At 47.2% G+C, this 20,956-nt stretch overlaps 1 protein-coding gene across 2 annotated transcripts in view; it reads right to left on the bottom strand.

Annotated features, from left to right (window-relative positions):
• Positions 1-20,956, bottom strand: part of PBX3 (PBX homeobox 3) — a 346,663-nt gene that overhangs the window by 20,321 nt on the left and 305,386 nt on the right. For both annotated transcript variants that reach the window (XM_075324160.1, XM_075324161.1), the window contains exons 4-5: positions 8,514-8,704; positions 5,583-5,718 (exon numbers count right to left, since the gene is read on the bottom strand). In XM_075324160.1, coding sequence (XP_075180275.1) covers positions 5,583-5,718; positions 8,514-8,704 — 327 coding nt within the window. The remainder of the gene's footprint in view (positions 1-5,582; positions 5,719-8,513; positions 8,705-20,956) is intronic.

Below are 20,956 nucleotides of genomic sequence, written 5' to 3'. Positions count from 1 at the left end.
GCACCCGAGCATGGTAGTGCCCGCTCATCACTAGTTACGAGTACAAAGCACCCGAGCATGGTAGTGCCCGCTAATCACTAGTTACGAGTACTGAGCACCCGAGCATGGTAGTGCCCGCTCATCACTAGTTACGAGTACTGAGCACCCGAGCATAGTAGTGCCCGCTCATCACTAGTTACGAGTACAGAGCACCCGAGCATGGTAGTGCCCGCTCATCACTAGTTACGAGTACTGAGCACCCGAGCATGGTAGTGCCCGCTCATCACTAGTTACGAGTACAGAGCACCCGAGCATGGTAGTGCCCGCTCATCACTAGTTACGAGTACAGAGCACCCGAGCATGGTAGTGCCCGCTCATCACTAGTTACGAGTACTGAGCACCCGAGCATGGTAGTGCCCGCTCATCACTAGTTACGAGTACTGAGCACCCGAGCTTGGTAGTGTTTTTTGTTTTTTTTTAACCAAGCTTAAAAATAAATTCCCCTTGTTCGTTAGGTGAATGGCCACCAGTGTAAATGGACCATTAGACTGGACGGTCTTAAAATGCGCCTGATTTTTACATTTTTTTTTTTACTCTTTGGTGAGTTGGAAGCATCTTTAGGCTTAGCCTACACCACCTATTTGTTGTCCTAACTAGTGCAAGAAATTTGGGACAAAATTGTGGCACATATTGTTGATGAGCAGTGTTGCACATTAGACAAAACCCATTATAATTAAATGGTGCAAATCATGAAAGACAATTTTGGGGGGGGGTCGAGCCAGAATTCTGGTGATTGTCTCCTCCAAGTTTTGATGAGTTTCTGCTCCGAAAACACAGCAAAAAGCCTCTGTCTGCACGCACCCTTACTGTCACTAGTTAATAAAGAGGACAACTTAAAAAAAGAACCCGAAATCTTAACAAGATCCTTAATAATAAAACCAAACTGACCTAAATCCAGAGAACTGCATTGAAGAGGATGTAAACTAGCTACATGGAGCCCAGGTTCTCCATAATCCCCAGCGCAGCACATTTATCATCTACAGTATACGGGTTTACCAATAATTAAGCACATTTATCTGCCGGGCCTTTTCCTTTTTTTTTAATGAGGCCGGTGATCTAATTGCATTTACTCGTTTACCGACTCCTGTTATGAGGCAGAGACTATACGTCTTCTGATCTGGCACTGCAAAGGTTAAATGGCAGCAGAAGATCTCCTCGCTTGAAGCCAACATCCCAGAATCCCTTGCCAAACAATGCTGCCGGCTGGCTGTCGCCCCCCCCCCCCTGTCCCCCCCCCCCGTCCCTTTCTTGCACGCTTAGGAAAAAAAAAAATAAAAAAAATGTTTGCATGATATAAGAATAAGCATCTTCTTCTCTTTCTCCCGCCGTCGCCTAAAGTCAATTAATGAATCGCTTCTAATTGCGGATTCGTTTAGGAAGGGTTTTGTTTTGCTTATTTATCAAGCTAATTGCAGCGTGAACATGGCACGAAAAAAAAAAACCCTCTATAAATTATTAGGTAAATGCTTCATCTCTCTGCAGCGCTGCAATGTGGTTTATGTAGGAGAAAGCCGCTTTATTTCTTTCACTGGAGAGGTTTTAATGAGACGACTGTCATGCACCTGTTCTTAGGAAAACCCTTACGGGCACCAGGGGCGGCACACCGGCGCGGCACTTGGCTTAGGATTTACGCCGTGGCTGGAGCCGGCTGCGAGGGTCACGTCTGACATTTTATATAAAACAGCAGCACTGTCCCTCCTCGCAGACACCGATTCCAATAATCACATGAAAGTCCACCCAGAATTTCTCTGCCGGGAGTCCTGGTATAGAATTAAAGGGGTAGAAAAACATGGATGCTTTCTATTATCACCTGTCTATAGGCTGCACCGGATATTGCAACCGATACTCATTCACGACAGAGGTTGAGCTGCAATATCCGACACGACCTATTGACAGGGGTGGCGCTGTTTCTGAAAGAGAGCAGTCGTATTTTTCAAGTCCCCTTAAAGACAAGAATAAGTTCAGCAGTAGACGATGAAGTCCTTCTGGCCATTTTCTGTCCTTTTCTCAGAGCTAATTTGTTGGTAGCCTGATCTGCCAGCTAAATGTTTGGGGGGGTTGATTTTTTTTATATCACTATATTAAATGATAAAAAAAAATTGCTGTTTGCTTGAGATAATCTTCCTGGTACTATTTCAAGAGGCATAGCTGATGGGTTTAAATTAGATTTTAAATTTGATTTAAATTATTATTATTATTATTATTATATTTTAATAACATTATTATTATTATCAATAATAATTTTATTATAAAAAAAATATAATAATATTAATAGTACTAATATGGTTAATAATAATATAATACGGCAATAATAATAATCTTGTAATTTTCATACCAGTCACTAAGCTCAATATTAGATTCCTACTTCCTGTTCTTCACATGGACATCAGCAGCAACATACTGACTCAGGCCCGAACTCTTTGTACAAAAGCGTTATCTGAGCAGCCCTGACATCACGTTTTGTGATTGGTGGATACTGTGCTACCTATTTGATATAGAGGTGTTGCGGATCCTACCTGTGTTGATAATGAAACTAACGAAAAGGTCTTTTTTAGAGAACAGGAAGTGTGAGTCTAGTATTGGGTCTAGTGGATAAAGTGAAAAATTACAAGTTTTTTGTTTAATTTGAGAGAGCGAGACCGACCGAGTGAGATCGACCGAGTGAGATCGAGCGAGAGAGAGATCGAGAGAGATCGAGCGAGCGATCGAGCAAGAGAGATCGAGCGAGATCTAGAGAGAGATCGAGAGATTGAGTGAGAAAAAGATCGAGAGAAATTGAGAGGGAGAGATTGAGAGGGGGAGAGATATTGAGAGGGAGAGGGAGAGAGAGATCGAGCTGGAGAGAGTTCGAGCAAGCGAGCGAGAGAAAATCGAGAGATTGAGTGAAAGAGAGATCAAGAGAAATTGAGAGGGGATGCTCGAGAGGGGGAGAGATTGAGAGGGGGAGAGATATTGAGAGGGAGAGACAGAGAGAGATCGAGCGGGAGAGAGATTGAGAGGGGTAGAAAGATCAAGAGGGGGAGAAAGATCGAGAGGGAATAAAATATTAATTTTCATATTTAAAAAATGAAAATAAACATATGCTGCAAAAATGCCACGTGTGAACAAAGCCTAAACCTAAGGTGCCATAAAGTGAGGTATGCTGTGAATGCACACATTTCATGTGTAAACAAAGCCTAAACCTCAACATATGTATGTGAGATAGATATATATTCTAAAGAGCAGATTTCTGTGTATTCCTGTATGTAAGTCTCTCTTTACCACAGTCCTGGTTATTCTCGTTTTGGGAGATCATTTGTGAATACACGATCCGTACACCGAGCCGGAGCTCCATGAATATGTTAATGTTATAAAATCTCAGCCTGTTTAGCTCAGGGAGAAATATTGTCATTGTGTCAGTATAACCCAATGTGTCATTTCAACACATACTTATAATCCATGAAGGAAAAACTCCTTGGGTTAAAATGATGCAAAAAAAAAAAAATCGAGTCTCATGAATAGACCCCTCAAAGTGGGATTTGGAAATGAGCAGCCTCGTTGGCCTGTAGAAATCTGGCATATGCCAGACACACTCCTGGAAATGTCATATTTGACATATGAGACGTGACAGGGCCCACAGACAGAGGGGCACGCACTGGCAGAGACCCATGGCAAGGCTGGGTCCTGTGGCATTTAGAAATATCTGTGTCCTTTGGATTTGCAGTAGTGTAGCATGGCTAGATTGTAAATGGCCACCTCTGTAATGGGAGCGGAACAATGGCTCGAACGACAGGCAGGAAGAATTCTATTGTTTTAACCCAATTAAATGCCTAATGCACAGGGGTATAGTATTTCTAATTACTCGTAATGCATTAATTACACCAAATTATACTGATTGCAATTAGTTGTAATTAATGAATCACACTTTCCTTAACACCAACACTCAGGTTTTTTTTTTTTTGCTTTTTAAATAGATGCATATCGTTCCTTCCCCCCCAAAAAGGACAAATTTGCTTTTTAAATAGATGCATATCGTTCCTTCCCCCCCAAAAAAGGATAAATTTGCTTTTTAAATAGATGCATATCGTTCCTCCCCCCAAAAAAGGATAATTTGCTTTTTAAATAAATGAATATCGTTCCTCCCCCCAAAAAAAGGACAAATTTGCTTTTTAAATAGATGCATATCGTTCCTCCCCCCCAAAAAAAGGACAAATTTGCTTTTTAAATAGATGCATATCGTTCCTTCCCCCAAAAAAAGGACAAATTTGCTTTTTAAATAGATGCATATCGTTCCTTCCCTGCAAAAAAGGACAAATTTGCTTTTTAAATAAACGCATATTGTTCCTTCCCTCCAAAAAAAGGACAAATTTGCTTTTTAAATAGATGCATATCGTTCCTCCCCTCCAAAAAAATGGACAAATTTGCTTTTTAAATAGATGCATATCGTTTCTCCCCCCAAAAAAGGACACATTTGCTTTTTAAATAGATGCAGATCATTCCTCCCCCACAAAAAAGGGACAAATTTGCTTTTTAAATAGATGCATATCGTTCCTTCCCCCAAAAAAAGGACAAATTTGCTTTTTAAATAGATGCATATCGTTCCTTCCCTGCAAAAAAGGACAAATTTGCTTTTTAAATAAACGCATATTGTTCCTTCCCTCCAAAAAAAGGACAAATTTGCTTTTTAAATAGATGCATATCGTTCCTCCCCTCCAAAAAAATGGACAAATTTGCTTTTTAAATAGATGCATATCGTTTCTCCCCCCAAAAAAGGACACATTTGCTTTTTAAATAGATGCAGATCATTCCTCCCCCACAAAAAAGGGACACATTTGCTTTTTAAATAGATGGATATCGTTCCTCCACCCCCAAAAAAGGGACACATTTGCTTTTTAAATAAATGCATATCATTCCTCCCCCCCAAAAAAGGATAAATTTGCTTTTTAAATAGATGCATATCGTTCCTCCCCTCCAAAAAAAGGACACAGTTTTTTTTTTTAAATAGCTGCATATCGTTCCTCCCCCCCAAAAAAAGGATACATTTGCTTTTAAAACAGATGCATATCGTTCCTCCCCCTCCAAAAAAAGGACAAATTTGCTTTTTAAATAGATCCATATCGTTTCTCCCCTCAAAAAAGGGACACATTTGCTTTTTAAATAAATGCAGATCATTCCTCCCCCCCAAAAAAGGGACACACTTGCTTTTTAAATAGATGGATATCGTGCCTCCCCCCAAAAAAAGGGACAAATATGCTTTTTAAATAGATGCCTATCATTCCTCCCCTCCAAAGAAAGGACACATTTGCTTTTTAAATAGATGCAGATCGTTCCTCTTCTCCAAAAAACGGACAAATTTGCTTTTTAAATAGATGCATGTCGTTCCTCCCCTCCAAAAAAAAGGACAAATTTGCTTTTTAAATAGATGCATGTCGTTCCTCCCCTCCAAAAAAAGGACAAATTTGCTTTTTAAATAGATGCATATCGTTCTTCTCCCCCTAAAAAGGGGCAAATATTTCAGATCCGCTCCTGTGTTGTGAAGGCTGAAGACCCTGCGAGTATCTCACCTGTGACACTGTGATACTGCACTTCTTTGCCAGCTCCTCTTTGGCTTCCTCGCTTGGGTAAGGGTTGCTGAGGTGGGAGTAGAAATACTCATTTAGGATCTCTGTTGCCTGTTTACTGAAGTTACGTCTTTTTCTCCTGTGGGGGGGGACAAAAACAGAAGGATTAAGAGGATGACGTGAGCAACGAGTACCCGGGGCTCACAGTATCTAGGGTACGCTGGAAACTTCTGGGCACTTTTGTAGAAATAAATTCATTATTATCTACTAGAAGAAGGCTGGAGATCGAGCTGGAGGCCATTATTATTATTATTATTATTATTAATAATAATAATAATAATAATAATAAATAAATAATAATAAAAGAATTCAAGATGGCAACATTATGTTCTCCAAGATCTATGGATTTCCAAGTGTAAAGTTGTGCCTATAGAAAGCCAAAATAACCCTATTCTCATAATGTGCAGGAAGGGCTGGGATCAGGACGACTTTACGTAAAGCTGGCCATATATGTAGCATTTAAAGGAATTCTAGACAATTTGTTTTCTTTCCCACCTACATGTATTTTTGGCTAAATAAATCACTGTTGTAATTGGGTTTCATTAAAAATGTTGCACCGTTTTCCATCCATAGTCTATTTTGCACTGTCTATGGCCTATGTTGCGCTGCCTATTCCTGATTACAAACTGGGTTAACTGAGAATCTGTCAGTGAGCTCATTCTGACAGTACAATGGGAGAGTTATGTCTTTTTTTTTAGTTCCTCTCAGCCAATTAAGGTCAATTTTGTTTATTACTTTAAAGAGAATCTATCAGCAAATTTTTGCTTTGTAATCTGAGAGCAGTATGATGTAGGGAGAGAGAGCCTGATTCCATTGATGTATCCCTTAATTTACTGGGTGCAGCAGTTGTGATAGAATCACAGTTCTCTCTGCTGTAGATCTAGCAGAGCTCAGTTGTTGAGCTTTGTATAACCCCGGGCACACACAGTGAGCCTGATTCCATTGATGTATCACTTTGTTTACTGGATGTAGGAATGGTGATACAATTAGATTTCTCTGCTGTTGATCTAGGAGAGCTCAGTTGTTGAGCTTTGTATAACCCCGAGCACACTCAGAGAGCCTGATTCCATTGATGTATCACTTTGTTTCACCTGCACCCAGTAACTAAGTGATACATCAATGGAATCAGGCTCTCTGTGTGTGCTCGGGGTTATACAAAGCTAAACAACCGAACTCTGCTAGATCTACAACAGAGAAAACTGACTGTATCACCATTCCAGCACCCAGTAGACTATCAGTTTTCTATGCTGTAGATCTAGCAGAGCTCAGTTGTTGAGCTTTGTATATCCCCCAGTACAGACAGAGACCCTGATTCCATTGATGTATCACTTAGTTTACTGGGTGCAGCAGTTGTGGTACAATCACAGTTTTCTCTGCTGTAGATCTAACAGAGCTCAGTTGTTGAGCTTTGTATATCCCCCAGTACAGACAGAGACCCTGATTCCATTGATGTATCACTTAGTTTACTGGGTGCAGCAGTTGTGGTACAATCACAGTTTTCTCTGCTGTAGATCTAGTAGAGCTCAGTTGTTGAGCTTTGTATAATCCCAAGCACACACAGAGAGCCTGATTCCACTGATATATCACTTAGTTTACTGGGTGCAGCAGTTGTGATCGAATCACTGTTCTCTCTGCTGTAGATCTAGTAGAGCTCAGTTGTTGAGCTTTGTATAACCCCAAGCACACACAGAGAGCCTGATTCCATTGATATATCACTTAGTTTACTGGGTGCAGCAGTTGTCATAGAATCACTGTTCTCTCTGCTGTAGATCTAGTAGAGCTCTGTTGTTGAGCTTTGTATAACTCCACCCACATCACAGCTTTCTGTGTGCATTGTATAGTGACAGAGAGCTGCTAATCAGTTCTGGAAGTGTGGCTGGATAGGAGGCACAGACCAGTTGTCCTGAAGTGATAATCTCCTTCTGATAAAACATTGATTGTATTGAAACAGCAAATCACAGCCCAGTACATTATTCTGTTCTTGAATTACATGGTAAAAAACAGGTGACTGATTCCCTTTAAACCATTCTGAACTGGACGACCCTTTTTATAGGTCTATATAGGGGGGGTTGTTCCTGAGGCAATGTGGTGGACACTCGCTTTTCTTTACGCCTTACTGCCCATACGTGGTGCTGTTGTCTTGACTTTCACCTTGTCCTAAGGACTTTTCTTCTCCTTTTTGTGTTTCGGCCTTGATGTAACCATCCGAGGATTGCCGGATATAGTTCCCAGCACAGATGGGTTCACACTCAGGCAGTTATACATGTTTCATAGGATTCAGACAACCTCCCTGTGGGAAGCCTTGAAATGTGCAGGCCTCGGGGCTACTGTGCCATAAGGCATTCGGCAAACTGCCTGCCTCAGGCTGCTAGGATCTCATTGCTCTCATATTCTCCGTTCTACTTCCATTCCTATCCGTCAGCACGAGTACCATTTACTACCCGCCGATAATGGGTGTTGGAAAGAGTTAACGCGATGCTTCCAAGTAACTTTCCGTGTTACGCTTCGCTTGCTAAGTTAAGCAATTCACACAGCCGGAACATTTTCTGTGTAATTTTTATGTTATTTACTCAAGTGTGGAAGTCTATGTGATAAATTGGTGCATTTTGAGCTCTGGAGTTTCCCTGACACTTAGTCGGCCTGTGATCAGTGATGTGATAATCGAATGGCTAGCAGTTTGCCGTTTTGGCTACCTCCGCGCAGTCTTGGTGCCACATTGTGTTCTGGAAATAGTAGAACATAAAGTAGAACATAAAGACTCTTGAGAATTTGGAGTCAAAATTACAATGAAAAAAAATGAATTTTCAGCCATTTATTTTTGTCTCGATTATTTCCTTTTCTCAGCAAAAGTGACAATGACAACCCGGCACTGACCTGGCATCAAGGAACCTCGACCTCAGGATCATGACAGCTTCACACGTGCTTTGTTTCAGTTGCATTTGGATGGAGCTGAACTTCCTGTGGATAATGCCCACCATCCTTTCAATTTCTTTGGGGGAGATGGGACGCGTCCGGCTTTGCTCTCTCAGGAGATTCATCACATGGGTAGTGAATTCGTTGCATGCCTAGAAAAAATGTAAAAGTAACAATAATGTAAGATTACAAACAAGGATGCATCATGACATACCACACTGCTGATCCAAGTGAGGCAGAGGGAGGAAAACAGAGGGCACCGGGGAGCAGAAGAGGCAGAGGGAGGAAAACAGAGGGCACTGGGGAGCAGAAGAGGCAGAGGGAGGAAAACAGAGGGCTCCGGGGAGCAGAAGAGGCAGAGGGAGGAAAACAGAGGGCACCGGGGAGCAGAAGAGGCAGAGGGAGGAAAACAGAGGGCTCCGGGGAGCAGAAGAGGCAGAGGGAGGAAAACAGAGGGCACCGGGGAGCAGAAGAGGCAGAGGGAGGAAAACAGAGGGCACCGGGGAGCAGAAGAGGCAGAGAGAGGAAAACAGAGGGCACCGGGGAGCAGAAGAGGCAGAGAGAGGAAAACAGAGGGCACCGGGGAGCAGAAGAGGCAGAGGGAGGAAAACAGAGGGCACCGGGGAGCAGAAGAGGCAGAGGGAGGAAAACAGAGGGCACCAGGGAGCAGAAGAGGCAGAGAGAGGAAAACAGAGGGCACCGGGGAGCAGAAGAGGCAGAGAGAGGAAAACAAAACAGAGGGCACCGGGGAGCAGGAGAGGCAGAGGGAGGAAAACAGAGGGCACCAGGGAGCAGAAGAGGCAGAGAGAGGAAAACAGAGGGCACCAGGGAGCAGAAGAGGCAGAGAGAGGAAAACAGAGGGCACCGGGGAGCAGAAGAGGCAGAGGGAGGAAAACAGAGGGCACCGGGGAGCAGAAGAGGCAGAGAGCGGAAAACAGAGGGCACCAGGGAGCAGAAGAGGCAGAGAGAGGAAAACAGAGGGCACCGGGGAGCAGAAGAGGCAGAAAGAGGAAAACAAAACAGAGGGCACCGGGGAGCAGAAGAGGCAGAGGGAGGAAAACAGAGGGCACCGGGGAGCAGAAGAGGCAGAGAGAGGAAAACAGAGGGCACCAGGGAGCAGAAGAGGCAGAGAGAAGAAAACAGAGGGCACCGGGGAGCAGAAGAGGCAGAAAGAGGAAAACAAAACAGAGGGCACCGGGGAGCAGAAGAGGCAGAGGGAGGAAACCAGAGGGCACCGGGGAGCAGAAGAGGCAGAGAGAGGAAAACAGAGGGCACCAGGGAGCAGAAGAGGCAGAGAGAGGAAAACAGAGGGCACCGGGGAGCAGAAGAGGCAGAAAGAGGAAAACAAAACAGAGGGCACCGGGGAGTAGAAGAGGCAGAGAGAGGAAAACAGAGGGCACCGAGGAGCAGGAGAGGCAGAGGGAGGAAAACAAAGGGCACCGGGGAGCAGAAGAGGCAGAGTGAGGAAAACAGAGGGCACCGGGGAGCAGAAGAGGCAGAGGGAGGAAAACAGAGGGCACCGGGGAGCAGAAGAGGCAGAGGGAGGAAAACAGAGGGCACCGGGGAGCAGAAGAGGCAGACGGAGGAAAACAGAGGGCACCGGGGAGCAGGAGAGGCAGAGGGACGAAAACAGAGGGCACCGGGGAGCAGAAGAGGCACAGGGAGGAAAACAGAGGGCACCGGGGAGCAGAAGAGGCAGAGGGAGGAAAACAGAGGGCACCGGGGAGCAGAAGAGGCAGAGGGAGGAAAACAGAGGGCACTGGGGAGCAGAAGAGGAAGAGAGAGGAAAACAGAGGGCACCGGGGAGCAGAAGAGGCAGAGGGAGGAAAACAGGGCACCGGGGAGCAGAAGAGGCAGAGGGAGGAAAACAGAGGGCACCGAGGAGCAAAAGAGGCAGAGGGAGGAAAACAGAGGGCACCGGGGAGCAGAAGAGGAAGAGAGAGGAAAACAGAGGGCACCGGGGAGCAGAAGAGGCAAAGGGAGGAAAACAGAGGGCATTGGGGAGCAGAAGAGGCAGAGGGTGGAAAGCAGGGCACTGGGGAGCAGAAGAGGCAAAGGGAGGAAAACAGACGGCACCAGGGAGCAGAAGAGGAAGAGAGAGGAAAACAGAGGGCATCGGGGAGCAGGAGAGGCAGAGGGAGGAAAACAGAGGGCACTGGGGAGCTGGAGAGGCAGAAGGAGGAAAACAGAGGGCACTGGGGAGCTGGAGAGGCAGAAGGAGGAAAACAGAGGGCACCGAGGAGCAGGAGAGGCAGAGGGAGGAAAACAGAGGGCACCGGGGAGCAGAAGAGGCAGAGGGAGGAAAACAGAGGGCACCAGGGAGCAGAAGAGGCAGACGGAGGAAAACAGAGGGCACCGGGGAGCAGGAGAGGCAGAGGGACGAAAACAGAGGGCACCGGGGAGCAGAAGAGGCAGAGTGAGGAAAACAGAGGGCACCGGGGAGCAGAAGAGGCAGAGGGAGGAAAACAGAGGGCACCGGGGAGCAGAAGAGGCAGAGGGAGGAAAACAGAGGGCACCGGGGAGCAGAAGAGGCAGACGGAGGAAAACAGAGGGCACCGGGGAGCAGGAGAGGCAGAGGGACGAAAACAGAGGGCACCGGGGAGCAGAAGAGGCACAGGGAGGAAAACAGAGGGCACCGGGGAGCAGAAGAGGCAGAGGGAGGAAAACAGAGGGCACCGGGGAGCAGAAGAGGCAGAGGGAGGAAAACAGAGGGCACTGGGGAGCAGAAGAGGAAGAGAGAGGAAAACAGAGGGCACCGGGGAGCAGAAGAGGCAGAGGGAGGAAAACAGGGCACCGGGGAGCAGAAGAGGCAGAGGGAGGAAAACAGAGGGCACCGAGGAGCAAAAGAGGCAGAGGGAGGAAAACAGAGGGCACCAGGGAGCAGAAGAGGAAGAGAGAGGAAAACAGAGGGCACCAGGGAGCAGGAGAGGCAGAGGGAGGAAAACAGAGGGCACCGAGGAGCAAAAGAGGCAGAGGGAGGAAAACAGAGGGCACCAGGGAGCAGAAGAGGAAGAGAGAGGAAAACAGAGGGCACCGGGGAGCAGAAGAGGCAAAGGGAGGAAAACAGAGGGCATTGGGGAGCAGAAGAGGCAGAGGGAGGAAAGCAGGGCACTGGGGAGCAGAAGAGGCAAAGGGAGGAAAACAGACGGCACCAGGGAGCAGAAGAGGAAGAGAGAGGAAAACAGAGGGCATCGGGGAGCAGGAGAGGCAGAGGGAGGAAAACAGAGGGCACTGGGGAGCTGGAGAGGCAGAAGGAGGAAAACAGAGGGCACTGGGGAGCTGGAGAGGCAGAAGGAGGAAAACAGAGGGCACCGAGGAGCAGGAGAGGCAGAGGGAGGAAAACAGAGGGCACCGGGGAGCAGAAGAGGCAGAGGGAGGAAAACAGAGGGCACCAGGGAGCAGAAGAGGAAGAGAGAGGAAAACAGAGGGCATCGGGGAGCAGGAGAGGCAGAGGGAGGAAAACAGAGGGCACCGGGGAGCTGGAGAGGCAGAAGGAGGAAAACAGAGGACACTGGGGAGCAGAAGAGGCAAAGGGAGGAAAACAGACGGCACCAGGGAGCAGAAGAGGAAGAGAGAGGAAAACAGAGGGCATCGGGGAGCAGGAGAGGCAGAGGGAGGAAAACAGAGGGCACCGGGGAGCTGGAGAGGCAGAAGGAGGAAAACAGAGGACACTGGGTAGCAGAAGAGGCAAAGGGAGGAAAACAGAGGGCACCGGGGAGCAGAAGAGGCAGAGGGAGGAAAACAGGGCACCAGGGAGCAGAAGAGGAAGAGAGAGGAAAACAGAGGGCACCGAGGAGCAGGAGAGGCAGAGGGAGGAAAACTGAGGGCACCGGGGAGCAGAAGAGGCAAAGGGAGAAAAACAGAGGGCACCAGGGAGCAGAAGAGGCAGAGAGAGGAAAACAGAGGGCACCGGGGAGCAGAAGAGGCAGAGAGAGGAAAACAGAGGGCACCAGGGAGCAGAAGAGGAAGAGAGAGGAAAACAGAGGGCATCGGGGAGCAGGAGAGGCAGAGGGAGGAAAACAGAGGGCACTGGGGAGCTGGAGAGGCAGAAGGAGGAAAACAGAGGGCACCGAGGAGCAGGAGAGGCAGAGGGAGGAAAACAGAGGGCACCGGGGAGCAGAAGAGGCAGATGGAGGAAAACAGAGGGCACCAGGGAGCAGAAGAGGAAGAGAGAGGAAAACAGAGGGCATCGGGGAGCAGGAGAGGCAGAGGGAGGAAAACAGAGGGCACCGGGGAGCTGGAGAGGCAGAAGGAGGAAAACAGAGGACACTGGGGAGCAGAAGAGGCAAAGGGAGGAAAACAGACGGCACCAAGGAGCAGAAGAGGAAGAGAGAGGAAAACAGAGGGCATCGGGGAGCAGGAGAGGCAGAGGGAGGAAAACAGAGGGCACCGGGGAGCTGGAGAGGCAGAAGGAGGAAAACAGAGGACACTGGGTAGCAGAAGAGGCAAAGGGAGGAAAACAGAGGGCACCGGGGAGCAGAAGAGGCAAAGGGGGGAAAACAGAGGGCATTGGGGAGCAGAAGAGGCAGAGGGAGGAAAGCAGGGCATCGGGGAGCAGAAGAGGCAGAGGGCGGAAAACAGACGGCATCGGGGAGCAGAAGAGGCAAAGGGAGGAAAACAGAGGGCATTGGGGAGCAGAAGAGGCAGAGGGAGGAAAACAGAGGGCACTGGGGAGCAGAAGAGGCAGAGGGAGGAAAACAGAGGGCACCGGGGAGCAGAAGAGGCAGAGGGAGGAAAACAGAGGGCACCGGGGAGCAGAAGAGGCAGAGGGAGGAAAACAGAGGGCACCGGGGAGCAGAAGAGGCAGAGGGAGGAAAACAGAGGGCACCAGGGAGCAGGAGAGAAAGAGGGAGGAAAACAGAGGGCGCCGGTGAGCGTGAGAATACATGAGAAATATATAGTCACCTTTCAGCCTTAGAATGGACAGTTACTTTAGGAAGCAAACTAAGAATACAATTCTGTGTGCAGGTTGTACATAGCCATTAATGTTCTGTGACGCCTCACTGAGTGTCAGTACCACATTTTATTCAGGTATCTAACAAAGCAATGGAAACGTAGCCTCGAAATGAGTGTGCTGGACACTGGATGTATTAGTTCTAGCGATGGGTTATAAAGAAATGACATGGTTAACAGAAAATTGGCTTATAAGCCAATGCAGGGGTAAATACTCATGGATGGTTACACAACCACAATGGTGTATGGCTGCAGAGCGCATTCAGCTAAAAGGTGGTTTCAGGTTAAACAGAGCTCAAAATAGTGGTTCTTTGTGCTCCGTGCATTAATCATCTGGTAAATGCAGAGGTAGAGAATACCAGATCTTGTAGATATTAGATCTAGATGGAGCTAGCTTCCAATAGATTATGGAGATTTGCTTTTATACAAATACAACAAAAGCTAAAACTAATATTCGTTCCGGAACAGCAAAGTCAAAAAAGGTAAAATTCGAGGGAAACTACTAATAAGAGACTGATTTCCATACTTGAAAGTACATTGGCTGTAATAAACCCAGTGCCCATGTATCAATTACACGGTCAACCGTCCTTGTCCTATCTTTTCATGGGACAACACTGAAGATCTGACACTTTGATACAGTGTACAGTGTCAGTTTGCAGCTTGTATAACAGTGTAAATTTGGTGTCCTCTAAATAACTCAACACACAGCCATTAATGTCTAAACCGCTGGCAACAAACGTGAGTACACCCCTAAGTAAAAATGACCAAAATTTGTCCAATTAACTATTGTCTCTCCCACATTGTCATGTGACTCATTAGTGTTACAAGGTGTCAGGTGTGAATGGGGAGCAGGGGTGTTACATTTGGTGTTATCCCTCACACACTCTCTCATACTGGTCACTGGAAGATCAACATGGCTCCTCATGGCAAAGAATTCTCTGAAGATCTGAAAAAAAGAATTCTTGCTCTACATAAAGATGGCTGAGGCTATAAGAAGATTGTCACCACTCTGAGACTGAGCTGCAGCATCGTGGCCAAGACCATACAGTGGTTTAACAAGACAGGTTCACTCAGAACAGGCCTCGCCATGGTCGAAAAGTTGAGTGTACGAACTCCGCGTCATATCTAGAGCTCATCTTTTCAAAATAGACTTATGAGTGCAGTTACAGGGGTAGGGGGACCGCCTGTCAGTGCTCAGACCATACGCTGCACATCCCATTGGTCTGCATGGCTGTTGTCCCAGAAGGAAGCCTCTTCTAAAGATGGACAAGAAATTCCACACACAGTTTGCTGATGACAAGTAGACTAAGAATATGGATTACTGGAACCATTTCCTGTGGTCTGATGAGACCAAGATAAACTTATTTGGTTCAGATGGTGTCAAGCGTGTGTGGTGGAGACCAGGTGAGGAGGACAAAGACAAGTCCTGTCCTGCCTACAGTCAGGCATGGTGGTGGGAGTGTCATGGTTTGGGGCTGCATGAGTGCTGCCGGCTGTGGGGAGCTACAGTTCATTGAGGGAACTATGAATGCCAAAATATTCTGTGATTTACTGGAGTAGAGCAGGATCCCCTCCCTTCATATTCCAAAGACCCCAAACACACCTCCAAACGACCACTGCCTCGCTAAGGAAACTGAGGGTAAAGAGCTAGACTGGCCAAGGGTCTCTAAACCTAAACCATAAGGAGCATCTGTGTGGCCTCCTCAAACGGAAGGTTGAAGAGCGCAAGGTCTCTTAACATTTACCAGCTCCGTGATGTCATCATGGAGGATGGAAGAGGATCTACCGGCTTCTGTGAAGCTCTAGTGATCTCCATGCCCAGGAGAGTTAAGGCCGTGCTGGAAAATAATAGTGGCCACACAACATATTGACACTTTGGGCACAATTCGGCCATTGTCACTTAGGGGTGTACTCACTTTTGTTGCCCGTGGTTTAGACATTAAAGGCTGTGCGTTGAGTTATTAAACACTGTTATACAAGCTACACACTGACACTATACATTGTATCAAAGGGTCACTGCAGGAGAAATGAGCCGCCACACAGTGCAAGGGGAAGTTGACGCTGGACCCCGGGCAATCGGCTGGAGTCATCTGATGGAGACTACATGCTTCCTGTGCAGACCACCAATCCAGGGCCTGGGATGGCTACCAGTCTCTAGCACTAAGGAGAGTAATATCCACACAATAGAGTGACCTAGCAGTCTAAGACCGAAAGTGGGCGGGGACATAAGAAGAGTGACATGAGTGCTGGAAGTGCAGTCTCCGCCCCATGCACTTAAAACTTCAAGGTTGGATTTCTCTACAATTTTCAAATTAAATACTACAAGCAGAATATGGATGTAATCATCATTAAATGGCATGGTTTTAGTGGGGGGGGGTCTAGTATCCTGATGATAGGGGGGAACATACCCTTTTTCTAATCTTGGAAAACCCCCTTCAAATTATAATTTAATCCTATTGGTAAAGATAAATGCACCTTCAGGCGGAGCACATGAGAAATTATTCTTTTCCATTAGTAAAGAAAAGGAGCTGAAAAATATTATTACCAGATAAATGCTCAAAATCAATAGGAACTGAATGCACGAGAAAGCTGACGATCCACCAATGCCTGCGGCGAGAGTTGGGATTTTGGAAGTGAAATGTTTTGGGGGTTTTTTTTTCGCACGTATCGCTGGGAATAAGAGGGGATTTATTTCCTGAAATGCTCGCGGAACGTTATCTCCGCTTATTAAGGGAAGCCATGTATGAACTGAAAGGCTGATTAGCAATTTGGCACGAGCCCAGGGTTTGTGGGATTCACCCAGCATCCCTTTAAAGCACTAGTTCATACAAGATTAATTAGAACATCTCATTTATGTAGTATGCACTCTAGCTCATTACTCTAAGTAAAATTCGTTAAGTATTTACATTTAGATAATTAAAACCCGGGTACGCCCTTAAGAAAGACGCGTGCACTTCTGCCAAAGTGATTTCTTTGCTGTTGTTCCATTAAAGGCTGTGTTACCTTCTTATTTATTCCTGGAGGAGGAGGACGCAGCGCTGGTTTTAATAGGGTTACTTACATTGGGTATTACACGGCGGGCTTTGTATATATATGCGTATAATAGACTGACAGTTTTTAGCACATTTCTTGACTTCAAAGCGCACAATGCGGATATCTGAATCTCATGAATGTGCTAATAATCCAGACACCTACTCATTTGCTAGGAAACCGTCGTGCTAAGCATTTACGGAGTTCGGGATCCGCTGGATGCGAGTCATGTGCTCCTGGAAAATATCGGAATTAATTTTACGCTTTTTAATGAGTTCGCTATGCTGAGATCCCCCTCCATCACTTCCCTTTCATCACACACTTTGTATCCCCAAATGATGCCCTGGCTTCTCAATTTGGGGTGAACTCAGGAGAGATCCATGCCTGCGACAGCCAGGTCTCCCAGATGTTCTGGGGCACAGGGGACCCTCGCCACCATCATTTCGCCTTTAGCAAAAAAACAACTTTAGAGTGAGGCTTCTGGAAAGGCAGCTCTCAGTGTCATCTAAATTACAGCAGCTGCGGATAATGCACAGGAGCAACCTGTACTAAAAGCCGTATATTGTGTGCATTGTGTACACTGGAGGCAACACCGAGGCTAATACGGGCACTTATGTATATAGGTGGATATCGCCTGCTGAGGCCGCAAGCTGGAGGACACAAATCGTATATATATAAGTTAGGGATATTTGGTTTTTGGCTGAAATCCCAAGATGCTCTCTGAACTTTCTAGGTGCCCTTAATGTGACCTTCTCTAAACTCTTGGATGCTCATTAACATCAGTGCATGCCCTCATCATCTCCCGCCTCGACTACTGCAACCTCCTGCTCTCTGGCCTCCCTTCCAACACTCTCGCACCCCTCCAATCTATCCTAAAGTCTGCGGCCCAATTAATCCACCTCTCCCCTCGCTACTCCCCAGCCTCGCCACTCTGCCAATCCCTTCACTGGCTTCTCATCGCCCAACGACTCCAGTTCAAAACATTAACCATGACCTACAAAGCCATCCACAACCTGTCTCCTCCCTACATCTGTGACCTACTCTCCCGGTACCTACCTGCACGCAACCTCAGATCCTCACAAGATCTCCTTCTCTACTCCTCTCTTATCTCCTCTTCCCACAATCGCGTACAAGATTTCTCCCGTGCATCCCCCATACTCTGGAACGCTCTACCTCAGCATATCAGACTCTCCCCTACCGTGGAAAGCTTCAACAGGAACCTGAAAACCCATCTATTCCGACAAGCCTACAACCTACAATAACCCTCAGTCCAGTACACCACTGCGCAACCAGCTCTGTCCTTACCTATTGTACCCTCACCCATTCCCTGTAGACTGTGAGCCCTCGCGGGCAGGGTCCTCCCTCCTCCTGTACCAGTCTGTTTTGTATTGTTAATGATTGATTGTTGCACGTATACCCTCTTTCACTTGTAAAGCACCATGGAATAAATGGCGCTATAATAATAAATAATAATGTCCAACAATTCAATGTTTCAGGACTTTCCAGACAATTTGTTGTTCTCTATCAAAGAGCTTAATGGCAAAATTCACACCAGGTGTTTGATCCATGAATCGCCCAATAAATTTGGGGGTTCAATTAGGATTGGTATTACACAGTCCTAATCATAAGACTAGATGAGACCTAACTATTGATCAGCAGTACCCGCGCCATTGAGAGACTTCAAGCAGGATGTTCTCAGACGGAAGTGGCCACTGAGCTTAGAGTGTCACCAGCAGGTTGCAACAGAGATACAGAGAGACTGGAAGAGTCACCGAAAGGCAGTAAATAAGGTCCAGATCAGGTCAGAAACACGTTGCCATTTTATCTAACATTATACTCTGTACTGTTGTGATGAAGTGTCTTGTATTTTAATTTGGAAAGAATAAAGAAATTTTAATTTTCTACGGCTGGATCGTGTTGGTCTTAATGTTTTCGACTTTTCCGAAAGAGAAGTGGACGTCCTTTGGCCACATCCCACATTGATGACCATTTCTTTGTGAACAATGCCCCTCAGAACCGGATGATGAATGAGGCACAACTCCAGGCACATTTAAGGGAGGTAAGAGGCACCAAGCGTCACGTCAGACCATTCAAAATAGTTTACATCAATGTGGTCTGCGTGCTACATTACCTGCAAGGTACCTGACTGCACCATCAGGCACAGGTGTCATCTACGCTGGATGATGGACCAGTGCTGGTCACTGATGAAAGTCGATTCACGCAGAGCAGAAATCATGGCCCCCAATGATGTTGGAGATGTCAAGGAGAGCGTTATGCATCAGCCACTGCTGTTGTCGCGGCTCGGTGATGCTCGGATCCGGGGTTTCTCCGTGGCTCGAGTGGCAACCAAACCCGGGCTCGAGCAGCGCTCCGCCGCCCACAAGTGAAAAAGGGGGGGTTTTATTTACAAGGGAGGTTGTCTGTGACGCCACCCACGGTGTGTGGTGAGGTACGGCACCACCGCTGCAGCTTTGGGAGGCCCGGGGAGGTGTAATGGCAGCTGGTTGTTAACCCATCCGTGGGTAGGGATGGATGCCTCGGGGCCCAGTGTCTTTACGCTCAGGATTAGTAGTGCAGGGACCGGCGCACCCGGCCAGGCCGGGGATGTTACTCACGATGAGAAGAAGTACACAAGTCCTGTAGTAAACCAAAATGATGGTGGCCGGCCTCCGCAGACGGGTGTATTTACTTCCTCACCCGGGTGTGGTAGTCTACTCTCTCTCCTCTGCACTGTTTCTATAGATGGGACTGCCTGGTGTGTAACGCAGGTTCCTGCTCCCGGTTCTTTGTTTGCGAGCCGTGCCCGTCTGACGCTGACCCATGGGATCTACAGGCCCTGGCGGTGTCCACTAACCCTTGCTGTGGGTGGTTGTCTACTTTTTGGGACTTTGAGGGCAGGATTATATGTCCTGTCCCAACCTATCGGTTAATTAGCTAGGCCGCTGGTTTCAGTCCCAGCTTCAGGGTCAGAGTACCCCCTTTCTGTGCGTATGGTTTCCGGTCGGTTCTCCGGTGGCTGCACCGGCGGGCCACTACCCTGTCCCAGTCCACTCTGGATCCCCGCAGCCGTCTTCCCATCTCCTGCAGACTATGGCTACCGTTTGCCAGCTAGCCAAGGTACCAGGGCTCCGACCCTGGCACCGTTCAACTTGAACTCCCTATCTGTTGGAGCTACACCTAGCTCTAGCCCACCTCCTCTCAACTTGAACTACAAACTCTTCTCTTTGTTTTTCCGCCCTGGGCTGTCTAGACCCCTAGGTGGGCGTGTCCCAACCGCCTGGTCACGCCCACTGGTGTGCCTGTCTTGCCCTGAGGGGGGGGGGTGACTAGGGTTTCAGGTCAGCTGATGTAACCCTTTGGGGACTGGTGTAATGTGGGGGCCTAAAAGTGCTTGCACCTGGTTCTCCAGGGCGCTACACTGTCACCAGACGAGACTTTGGTGGTTGTGCTGTTACAGTGTGGGCCGGTGTGTCTAGTAAGTACACAACTGCCCCACACTGTGAATGGTACACTGACAGCCCCTACTACTGGAATATCATCATTAATCCAGTCATTGTGCATCTGCATGAACAACACCTGCCTAATGTCATCTTCATGGAGGACAATGCTCCAGCTCATCGAGGTCACTTCATTATGGAACGGCAACTGGAGACTGGGGGACCTCAAATGGAGCGGCTGCACTGTCTCCAGACCTGAATCCCATAGAAAACCTATGGGATCAGCTGAGCCGCTGTGTAGAGGCCGTAACGCTGTACCAGAGAACCTCAATGACCTGTGGGGGGCATCCTTCAAGAAGAGTGTGATCCCATGCCTCCGCAGACAATAAATCCACTTGTGACCAGCAGGAGGCGTTGTTGTCAGCTGTAACTGATGCTCAAGGCCACACGACAAGTTACTGAGACATTGACATATGGGGGTTATACCCACCCCTGTTGTTGGCTTTTGTTTCAATAAATTGTTTGAGATGAAAAAATCCCTATTCATTGCTTTTACTTAAATGGCCAACTTACATAATAAAATATCACTGTGGAGTGAACTTTTTACGGTTTCCATAAATTTCACCCAAAAGCCAAATATCCCGAACTTTTTGTGAGTAATATAGTTAAAGCCCCTAAATAATTAAAATTATGGAAATATAGTGCAACTGACATAAGGATGCAAGAAGATGACAGGCAATTATTCAACCAGTCCACATTAGCTGTTTCTAGTGTGGTATGACCGATATTGGCTTTTAGTAGTCAGTTATGTGACCACATCTGCCAACTGGGCAAGGTAGTCCTTCTGAAGACGACTTGACGTGTAGCCACTATCATGAAACAAGGAATAACCCCGGCACACTACTACTCCCAAGAAAAGAGTCAATGGGTTTAGATATGCAAATTTTATCTTTATTGATCAAAATTAAATTGGTGGATGCGTAA

Source organism: Anomaloglossus baeobatrachus, chromosome 9, assembly GCF_048569485.1.
Source record: "Anomaloglossus baeobatrachus isolate aAnoBae1 chromosome 9, aAnoBae1.hap1, whole genome shotgun sequence".
NCBI classification, from domain to species: Eukaryota; Metazoa; Chordata; class Amphibia; order Anura; family Aromobatidae; genus Anomaloglossus; species Anomaloglossus baeobatrachus.
The sequence above is the reverse complement of the archived record's forward strand: the minus strand, read 5'-3'. Positions and strand labels throughout refer to the sequence as shown.